Here is an 11,250-nt window from a genome sequence, read left to right as displayed (position 1 = left end):
AATTTTCTCATTTGATTGCAATACAATATTCTCCTCTGATTCAGTCCTTTTTTCCATGACCTTTCTCTGGCAGGGTTACTCAAGATGAGCTCCTGCACATTCTCTCAGGTAACCATTTCCCACACCCTCAGCATTTCCCCTGGAAGAAAACAGTAGCTTTGGTCACCATACCTCCTGCCAAGGCTCACGTGGAAAATCTGCAGGAAAAGCAAGCCTAGCCCTTGGGGAAGAAACTTACTGAATGTGTGCTCAAACAATACTGACTGCAAAATAAATAACAGAAAATTGTTACCTGCTCCCTCGCCCTCTAAAGCCAATCACTAAACTACACCCAGGGATCCTGCACCAAGAGTAGCACTGGAACAGAAGAGAAACTCCAAAAAACAAGAGGCATTCTCCCCCAAAAATCTGTCACTAACAGCAGCACAACAAAATAAACAGTCCCTCTGAAGGACGCGTTGGTTTGACCTGCTGCTTGGAAATGCCTAACTGCTGGAAGCCGTAGGGAAAACTTGGGATCACGGTGGAGCCAGACTCTGCAGAAGAGCAGCAAGAGCTGCTAAGCGACCAGGATCCCGTCTCCCTGGCCGCCCCGGCACGGCGGAGAGCCGTGAACGCTCCGGTGATCAATCACAGAGCGCTCCTCGCTCCGTCCCAGCGGCCTCCGCAGCACCGCAGGAAAGCATCTCTCCGGAGGGTGGGGCACCACCACACAGGCCATGTGTGATGGAAAGATGCAAAAACTGAGCACTGGGACATGAAAGTTAGCCTGTGCGTCTCTTCAAAGGGCTCTTGAGCTTCTATGGGAAAATCCTGCCTTTTTGCTTTCTTTCTTCTTCTTCTTCTTATTTATTTATTTATTCATAATCTGCCTGGATTTGTTTCCACGTTCTGCTTTTTCTATCATTTAGGAATCCTCTGTTTTAAAATCAGGTTCAAACAGAAGGGCTAAAACTTCAGCTCTGAAATATGGCCATAATCTGCCTATTTCTCCCAAAGAAGCCATTTTTAGTGATGTGGGAAGGTTCAGTCATGGTATCTATTTCTGTCAATCCTACAACTTGCTGCACGGACCTCAAAAAAAGATTTCTGAAATGCTGAAGAATCTGACTCAAGCAAAGACATCTGCTGAAGACTTAGGCAGAAGGAGTGAATGGGGCAATTAATAAATAAATAAATTAGAGGGGGAAAGGCAGATTATATTATACAAGTATTTGGAATTATTCTAGAAATCTACCCAGATTCAGAAACTTGAAATGCAACTTGCAAAGTCTAGGGATAAAAACTGTTTCCAAAAGACTGGGACATTGAATAAAAATTATTAGAACCCCCTGATAATATTACATGACTTTGGTTCAAATAACAGGACTTTTCTGCTACTGCTTCAGCTTGTCCATGCCACAGAACAGTGGGAAAAGACCACTGGTGAGGAGGAACAAGCGAGATGACTGGAGTTTTCAATGGTCAGATCCTTACCTAAACTGCATCCTTCACTGAAAGGTCAAGGAAATACTTGCAGTTTCAACTGAGACAAAAAAATAAAGCAGAAAAACCCTTCACTTCTTCACTGGGTGATGCATGAGATAAAGCAGCCTCAAACATGCATCAAGAATCATTAGTCTGTACCAAAAGCACTTTACTGGACACCACTTGTATCTTAATGGGCACTGATCACTGCTAGAACGTAGAGTCCTCTCCAGCTCCGAGGCTGCTTTGGGAATCTGGGATTAGCTTGGAGCACAGAGGTGCCTGGCAGAAGAGCTCCGAATGAACTCCAGTGGAGTTCAGTAGCCCAGTTTCCCTCTGTGGCTTTATTATTTTTCCTTTAAGTAAACTGTATCTCTGCTGAGCTGCTGGAACGCTTTTGTCTATTTTGCAGATAAAAATCACAGTTCTAATTCTTTCCTCTCCCTGTGCCACAAAAGAGGGATCACTGACAAAGGGTGGCAGGTCAGTAAAATCCCCAGTGCGCGCTTGGGCCGTGGCTCCACTCCCACTGCAAGAGCACTGGCTCCGTCAAAGCCAGCACTGAGAGCAGCTTCCTATTACACCCAAGCTGCTCTAACTGCAGGCTGCTACTGGGGGTAATTTGGAACATCTCCCAGGTCAGATTCAAAGCCAACCCATCAACACAACAAGGATGTGAGCACGACTTCACTGCGTGAAGCCGAATCGATTCCCCTGGCAAGCGACAGAAGCAGCACCAAGGAGGGTGGGAAAGCAGGGAGACAGGAACGTGCACACCCCTGCACAGCAGAGAGAGCTTTGTGTGTTTAATGTCATACAGACTTCAAAGGAGATGCATCAAAGCCAATCTCGTAAATATTTGCATTGTTGAGTACCAATTTATGCTAAAGCAATAAGCTGATCAACAGCTCATTCTGTAAACTAATAGCAAACTCTGAGCCAGATCAGTATTTTTAAGTTTAGCTCAACAGTTCAAATTAACTCTAGGCAAGACAGGGAAATTCAGGCAGTAGGAAGGAAGGCTAATTTTCCATTAAGTGTTAAGTCAGTTGTTACTGATGGAAAAAAGTTAAGTATACATGGTTGGGTGAAGTGTAATTACTTTTTGCCACAAGATAAAACAACTAGAAAAGAGAAGCTACAAAACTGAACAATCCACAGTGAGTTCATGCATGATTAAAGGTAGATTTCTCGAAAGAATTTCAAAAATAATTTTTTATTGCTGTTCTTGAGAAAACAAAGGAAAATCACCGTGTCCTTCATAATAAACCAAGGTTTGGTTAGAACACAGACAACAAATCTGCCCCAGATGGCCCAAGAGCTACCAGTTCTTAGAAATTACTACATTGCACAACAACATGCTCTCCTTACAAAGTGTTTTTCATGCTCACAACATAAAACCTAAAAATCACTAAAGTGATTTTTTTGCGTGTGCTCTGGAAGCAGTGGGTGGGGATGTAATATACATTTCCAAGGGGGGAAAAAAAAAGAACCCTAAAGGATTATGTGTCAATATTAGAAAGCTGAGATTATGTGTTCTTACCCCTTACCTCTGCCCTAAAAAGGTTTAAGATCTAAACAGATAAAATTTGCTCCATGATGAAACTCGGCTTTCAGCACAGAATGATCTGTGTGCAAGGGGATAAAGTTTCAGCAGCATTCAGAACAAACCAAAATCCTTTGGCTTCGCTTGCGTTATAGAGGAAGAAAGATAGCAGCTTGGCAATTTTCTGTATACAAATAACTCCAATTGCCCAGGGGAATGTCACCGAGATCCAGGCATCCCGTTTGTTACATCCAGCCTCCCTGGAGTCAGCTTTAATTTCAAGCGGAGTTGTCTAAACTCTTCATCCTTCCAAGGCAGGCAAATTGCACTGTACATTGTCCAAATTTCAGATTACTTCAGGGCTTTTCCCAAAGTTTCCTAACCTCTTTTGTGGATGCAAAAGATAGCAGGGCACTTTGCACACAGTAGATGTTTCCCTGTGTAGCCTGCAAAGATGTCCAAGAGGAGCAGCCGGATTTCACAGGGGGTTTTTTAAAAGGCAACTCATGGTTTGTATGCATTTGCATTTCCGGATACAACATGATGGGTAAACAAGTCACCTAAAGACTTAAAAGTCTGAGAATTTCAAGTGATCTTGGCATAGTTACACTCCCTACTAACAACACCCAAGTCACAACACTAAGAGATCATGACCCAAGGCACCAGACAGTGAAGCAGGCAAAGGTTGTAGTTGTCAGCAAACCCTTGTTCGTGTAATTACATGAGCCAAAGGCTTCAGATCTCAGCTCACTGAAGGCTCCCACGCATGGGTTTTGGCACCTCTGGCAGGTCTGGGCTAAAGGGAAGCAGAGATGGAGCCACGGGGCTCAAAACGCACAGGACCACCTGCAGCCTGTGGAAACACCGCGTGGTGTCACATCCCACCGGTGCAGAACAGTGCTCCCCGTCCTGCAGCTGCTGGGGCCACTGCAACTGAGGTTTGTGGTACAAAGCACAGGTCAAAGAGAAAAAACAATCCCCAGCCACTCACTGGGGCTTGCTAAATGACGTGACAAAGGGAACTGGCAGAAAGGCATCTGCTCCTTCAGACTGCTGGGCCTGCAGAGAGGAGGATGGGAATCTCTCACAGGTACACACAAACACGCTCGTGCAAGCCCAGGTCGGGCAAACCCCGAGAGCTGCAAACATGGCAAGTCAGCACATCTGAATCCATCTTCCTGCCAGAGATACTGCCAAACACACCCCTCTGTGTGAGGGCTAAACCCAAGGCCTGTTTTGTATCCCTGCCATGCGCAGCAGTTGGCAGTGGACGGGTGTTTTGCACATGGCAGCACAGTGACAAAGCAGACAGTGCTACTGGGAAAGTTACTTCATCAAGACACATTGTAAATCCCTACAGATGAGATACAGGGAGCTGTGAAGTGCATTTTTTCATCCCTACTTTCTAACAGATACTCTTTTCAGGCCAAGTTGAGTGGTGGAAGGTGAAGGACAGCCCTCTTGTCAGCACACAGTTTTCTCAGGAGTTACAGGACTTCCATTATATCAAATTCCTGCATATCTCCTAAGTAAATCTTTGCTGGACATAAAAATCTTTACTGAATGTAAAAACTGGTGCATTGCAGGTTCTTCCACTGAGCAGGTCACAAACAATCCCTTTTCCACCAAAACAAACTGTCTCCCTCTCCCCACCTCTAAAACTAGTAACACTTTCCGGGTATTTATCCTAGCTCTTAGTGTGCAAGGATCATAATTATGTGGCGAGCACAGAGTAAATCTATTTCTTCTTTCATCATAAATACTCATTCCAGCTGGAATATACAGAAAGCAAGGCTCAGCTTTGATAGTTTTAGCTGTAAACAACTTTGTCTTAAAACCAGCAGCTATTAAAATCACCCCAGAAATCTTTTTAGCTCTTGTCTGTTCTTTCCTGCCAGGTTTTTACCTGAAAGAAGAGCACGGGCTGGGTATTGGAGCAATCCTCCCCAGGCAGGAGGGCTCAGCAGAGACTTGCAGGAACTGTTCTAAGAGGTATACACCAGGCAGCAATGAAACCAGATGTTGCTTAACTCATCTTCTGTTGCTCACTCCATTTCCAAAGCCTCTGGATTTTTAGAAGAGTACAGAGGCAGGATCTCTGCCCAGCTAACTGCTCACCTGGTAGCAGTGCAGTTTGGGCCTGGCATCAAAACAGATCAGTGCTTCATTCTCAATGCTAGTGATACAGGGTGAGGACAAAACTAAAATTTGCAAGGAGCATCTTCACCTCTGACCTGCTTTTAGCAACCTTTTTTTCAAGAGATGCATATTCAGCTTGAGAAAAAGCAGGGTTAACTTGTTTCAACAAGTGAAACAGTCTTTTTTTTTTCCCCTTGGGTGATTTCACCTCCAAATATAAAAAGAAGATTTATTTGCATCACCACTAGCCTTTCTAAGCATCAGAGAATCTCAAAAATTCTCCCTGATGATGATGCTCCTTCCTAATAATTTAAAAAACCAACAGCAACAGAGACCAAACCCTAAAGCCTTTCCCCACTGTCAATTCCTCCTGATATTTTCACATATGCAGGCAAAAAAATCTCTTATTAATGTCACAAAGCTGCCAGAATCCAAACTTCTGTTGTGTTTTCTCCTTAACAACTCTCATTTAGAGTGAGCAGGTGGCGAGACGGAAGCAGAGCAAGAGAGAAGACGATTATTTTGGGAAAGGAAGTGGTAACTGCTACTAGCCTGTCAAACAGCATGAATGGTGGAAATCTGAATCATGCTTTTACTGTATGAATGGCTAATTCCAACACACTATCATAAACAATGATCCTTTAAAAGGATGTAATCTCCCTAACAGGAAAAAATACACCTGTTAGAAAAAGAGCAGGATCTGAAGCAGAAACGGAGGCAAAACGGAGATGGACCAGCTTGAGTTCCTCTTCCTATGACATTTAGGTGCTGGCCTCCAGGGCCTGCATCACACTTTGGAACGGAATTGGCCCGTTGCAAATAACACTTGAAAGAAGGTCAGAGGCTGTCAAGCTGGAGTTAGGGAGAAATTACAGCTACATTTTTAGCTTTCTTGAATGGAGGCTCCTCTGAGTTAAGTGCTGCCAAGATGAAATCCCAGCAAGTAAATGACATATTTAGAGTATGCCTGTTCACTCACAGAGGTATAACTACAGTGACAGGGATTATGCACCAAGGAAATTTTATGGCATATATTTAACGGATGGCTTGCTGACACAACTCAGCGTACAGTGGATCTTCCAGACAGGAATTAAGAATCTCAACATTAGCAACGCTGCCTGCAAGCAGAGGGCAAGCTCCGAAGCTAGCAGTAGATGCTGAGTGCCTCTGGAGTTAGAGTTTTAAAATGATCTTATTAGTTTTCAGTGTTTAAACAAGTCACTTTCTATCTTGTGGTTTTTTCTGTGTCCGCCCCTCTGGCCCTCATTTGAGGGTGACCACAGTGGTTTCTGCCTGCACAGAAGGGATGGCTCAGCTGCTCTGCCGGCCGCCGCCTGACCCCCTTTTTTTTTTACTGTACTGAAGTATGTGGAAATTGGTGTCTATCTTAGTACACGGGACTGTAACCACGGTGGTGCAGCAGCTGCCTCCCAAACAGCTGAGCCAACCCTGCAGCAAGGGTGAAAAATGACAGAGACGGCGAGAACGACTCCAGCAGCCCGTGGGTGAATGTCACACTTGACTTAATGCTGAACTCTGGGGAGTTACACATCTCTTGCTTCAATTTCTCAGATGTAACGTGGGTAGTTTCTCTCCCACACACTTCCTAGGAATGGTGCTACACGGATGTGTGCATAATTCTGTAAAGAACGCCACAGAAATCTGCAGAATGGGTACTACTGCTGATTATGCAAAGCCCTTGAAGAACACGCACCGTTCCGTTTGCTCCATTAACAAAAAGATTCTCGTACAAGTAAGTTAGAACTTCATTGCTACAAATGAAAAAGAGCCCCGTCACCTATCCCCCCGTTTTAATTTTTAATAAATAAATAATTCATTCTAATGAATAAATTAAAATAATAATTTTAATAAACAAATCTATTAATAAGTAAATCACAAGAGAGGCTTGGCAACCTTACTCAGGGAAAAGTGCAAATGCTATTGCTACACCTCCACCTCTGCACTAGAGCCATTCCTAAGGAGCTCTTCTGCAAGGAGTAATTTCAGGTATCACTGTCAGATGCAGTGCCTGAAGTTGCCATGTTATCCACGTGCTTCCCTAGGACAAGCTTGATATTCTTATCAGGTCTGCATGGCAATTTCTCTACCAGATACTGGAGCTGCCTCTGCTGCGCCTTTCAGCTTTTGGTGTCCATTCCAAAGCTATTTTAGTGCAGTTGTTATCTCTACTGCTTGTGACACGTCTTGGCTGCCACCATCTGTTTCTTTCTCTGTATAAAGATGTGCAATGGTTCCCTTCACTAATGTGTCCTCTGGCTCTTGACACAAAGCTATTCCCACTGCTTGCTATCAACCCACTTTTTTCATTTCATTTTTCATTAGCGGGAATTCCGTAATCATGACAAGAGTCATTTTTAACCAGGATGTGAAAACAAGGGAACTATCCATAATCCATATATCCAAGATTATATACAACCTTCCCTCCCCCTCACTCTCATCCATACTCACAGAAAGGGCATTGCTCAATTTTTCCCTTCCCACTGCACGCCCAGTTGCTTTGGCTACACACTTTGTGACTTCACTACAGCTGCAGCTCTCACACGGAGAAGACCATGTAGATATCTTGTACTTTTAATACATTCTTATCAGGCAGATATCAAATAACACACTACAAAACGCCACTTACATATAAAACTGAAGCAAAATACACAGCAGGCAGGTACCAAACAGCAGAGTCATCCATTCTCTCTGGCCCACCAGAAAAACCAAGAATGTTACAAGGTTCCATTTAAAAACATAACACTAGGACTTCTGGCTATTGAGATGCTCAGTGAAGTCTAGAAAATCTACACATTTTTTGCACATGGTATAGAAGAAGAAGAAGGCATTTAAATCTTAGATTTTTAAAGGTCTTTCTAGCTTGTGAAGCTACAAATAATATTCATTGCCTAGTGCACACTGGCTGCAATACAATTCTTCATTCACACCACTAGCCATACACCTGGAAAAAAAGTACTTTGCCTACACATGATTAATACTGGGTTTAGTTTCAAAAAAGAATGAACATTTATTCATATGGCAAAACAAGATGATCATTTAGAGGTACATTTGAAATGCCACAAACAAATCCAGTCAGGGTTCTTTTCATGTTGCTCATCTCAAAGTATTTTGCAGTTTTCCCTCTAAACCCCCAACTCTGCCCTGTTTATTTTCAGACTTCCAATCCAGGAATCTAACAAATAGAAAAAGGAACCTTATCTGCCTTCCTCAAATAAGGAAGAGTTAAACAGTGCTATTGACAAGTACAAATAAATAAGCAATACAGTTGCAATGTGTTAAGTAACTATCTACAAGAGTGGGATTTGCCTTACTTTTGTGCAATATACTCCCAGAATAAAATTCTTAGTTAAAAAAAACAAACCAGCTGAGGCTGTGAAATTAAAAAATACCTTATCTGCTCTTTACCTTTGATAGCAGTTATCAAGGCTGCTTTACTATTTACAGATGCATGTTTTTTCCTCATAGCTCACTCTCCCAGAAGTGACATTTTTCACAGCTGAACCAGGGAAGAATTGCTCCTAAGTCTCCCCAGCCTATGCCAAGGAAAGCTTCTTGCATAGGCTGGGGAGAGGAAGAAGAGCTCGCTTGTGTGTGGTTGCTGCCTCTTCCTTCTTTTCTGTAAAGAGTGCTCTTTATGCAACCTGGAATGGTGCTCTTTATGCAACCACAGGTGGAGTGGAGAAGAGAGGGAACTGGGCCAAACCTGGACTTGGGAAACCACTGCAACACAGCCTTTGTCGGAGAGCAGAGGGAACTGGGCCAAACCTGGACTTGGGAAACCACTGCAACACAGCCTTTGTCTGTCATTTTTAATACCTATCTCTTCTTTGGCTTTGCCTGAATTTCAACATGGATAATTAAAGCCGGCAGCAGGCAGATGTCTGCTTCTTTTGGGAACTGCACCCTGAACAGGCATGAGGTAAGTTAGAGAAAAACCTGTTATTCGGTGCTTGTTGTGAAAATATGAAGCAAAGGAAATTCCAGAGATGAGGTAAAACATAACCGCCTAACAGTTCTAAACCAGCAGGAACCACTTAGTGCCACCTGCAAGAGCTGCATTCCTACTGACCCGCATCCAGCGGCTCTCACCTGGAAATCCCAGGGCTGCCCGGTGAGTTTAAAACCACAGCCACCAAGCTCCCGGTGCGCAGCGACAGCCACGCTCCCCCAGCATCCCACAGCCATCTCACTGGTGTTTGGATAAACCCACGTGTTGGGCAGTCACTTTGCTGGAGGCATTCACCCACGACCTCCACCCTGCGGTGGTACCCAGCTAGCCGCTGCTGTGGCAGGGTACTGCCCTCCGGGAGCTCGCAGCTCAGCTGCTCCATTCCTGGTTCCCGTGGCCGAGGTCTCTCTTACCTGGCTGGGCGGCCCCCTCTGCCGGGTACTCGGGGAACTGGCCCTCGGAAGGGACGCTGACGGTGCGGCGCAGGCAGCGCCCGCGGGAGGCATCCTGCGGCTCCGGGACCCCTTCGGTAGGCGCCTGCGGGAAAACCATGCCGACAGCTGTGAACTCGCCACCAGGCCGCGCCCGTAATGTGCCACCTTCACAGGGGACTCCATTTGCTACTCCTCTGCTAACAGCTCTCGGGCACAGTTTGGCATTTGCGGCCTTAACGCAGAATTCCGGAGGCTCCCCGGGTGAGGAGCGCACACGGCCCGGCGATGGCCGCGAGCCGAGGGCAGCAGCCCCTGCTCCACAGGGGCCCAGGCACTGCCCAGCCCACCCCCGGCTGACAAAGCCCACCCCGGGCTAACAAAACCCACCCCCGGCTAACAAAACCCACTCCCGGCTGACTCTCCTGCCTTTCCAAACTGCTTCCCAGCGCCGGCCCCGTGGCTGCTTCCACGCTGCCAAAGCCAGGCAGAGGCGGCTGGTCAGATGCTACACGCCAAACGTTGGAGAAGCAAAACTTGCGGCAGCTACCTGGTGGACAAAGGCGCTGTACAGGCGGCCCCAGGCTGCGGAGAGCCTCCTTCAAACATCAAGACCCCTGAACAACGCGCTCATGGCTGTGCTTGAGCAGGTCTTGGCACGGTCAGGTAACAACCGAGCTGGGTATTGGGGAACCACTGGATCTGTGGTCGCTCCAACCCAGACACTGCGGCACCTGCAGCCACGCAGGCAGCCGCACCGCTCGGGACTGGCCACCTCGCCGTTCTGTCTGTTGGCTACCACACGTTCCAACCTGTGGCTGGGCGGGGCTCCCGCGAGCCTTCCAAACGTGCTAATGCTACACAGCTTGTTCTACACCAGAGAAGAAACATCCCCCAATTTAACTGACAACATTAAAGTAGCAAAGTAACTCAAAAAGATCCCCTCTGCATCTCTTGGAACTGGACACATTTTAAACAGCAGTATAAAGTCCTCTGTGGTGGGGCAAATGGATGAATGGATGGGGAGGCACCAAAACACGAGCAAGTGCACAAAGAAATACCCTGTGAAGACCAAGGCAGACATGTGCCACCTTCCCAACACTCCTTTAGTCCCCACCACTCCAGCAGGCAGCTCAGCAAAGGATCGAAGAGAATGAGAGAGTCTTGCAAAGTCAGGACTCTAATGGTGATTCAGCCTTTCAGCTCTTTTTTTTCCCCCCATCCAGCTTTGTTATCCTCTTCTCTGCTCTGCTGAGACTTCACCAACCTGGGAATTCTCTGACCCTGAGCTGCCATGCTGAAGCTGCTGGTTCAGGGCTGGGATCTGAGCAGTGTTAACTCTGTTATGAAGATACACAGGGACAGTCCAAATGCTGATCATTTCAGCAATCTTAACAATTTTCATCATAGGTCACGTTTCCATGACAAACTTCACAATTTAATGAGGATGGGTTCAGAGCTCAGACTCTAAATCCTTGAGCAGCATCCCAGCTCACCTGCCACGGAACATACTTTTAAAGTATAAAAAGTCTGTATCTGGGATTTCTATCAGTTTGATGATGAGGGAGTTTCAGAAGAAATAGGAGTAAGAGCTTTTGAAGCATTTAATGCCTCTTAAAGGTAAATTAAGATAGTCTCCTTAAAACAAAGCAGGTGAAAAAAAGTTTCTTTGTTGCAGATAAGATTTTTCAAGACTG

General features: G+C 45.6%; 1 protein-coding gene across 10 annotated transcripts in view; it reads right to left on the bottom strand.

The window, feature by feature from the left end:
- Positions 1 to 11,250, bottom strand: part of RASAL2 (RAS protein activator like 2) — a 168,135-nt gene that overhangs the window by 69,058 nt on the left and 87,827 nt on the right. For all 10 annotated transcript variants that reach the window (XM_017737426.1, XM_017737425.1, XM_017737422.1 and 7 more), the window contains one exon: positions 9,536 to 9,659. In XM_017737426.1, coding sequence (XP_017592915.1) covers positions 9,536 to 9,659 — 124 coding nt within the window. The remainder of the gene's footprint in view (positions 1 to 9,535; positions 9,660 to 11,250) is intronic.

The sequence above is a fragment of the Corvus brachyrhynchos genome, unplaced genomic scaffold (genome assembly GCF_000691975.1).
Source record: "Corvus brachyrhynchos isolate BGI_N302 unplaced genomic scaffold, ASM69197v1 scaffold466, whole genome shotgun sequence".
NCBI lineage: Eukaryota > Metazoa > Chordata > Aves > Passeriformes > Corvidae > Corvus > Corvus brachyrhynchos.
The sequence above is the reverse complement of the archived record's forward strand: the minus strand, read 5'-3'. Positions and strand labels throughout refer to the sequence as shown.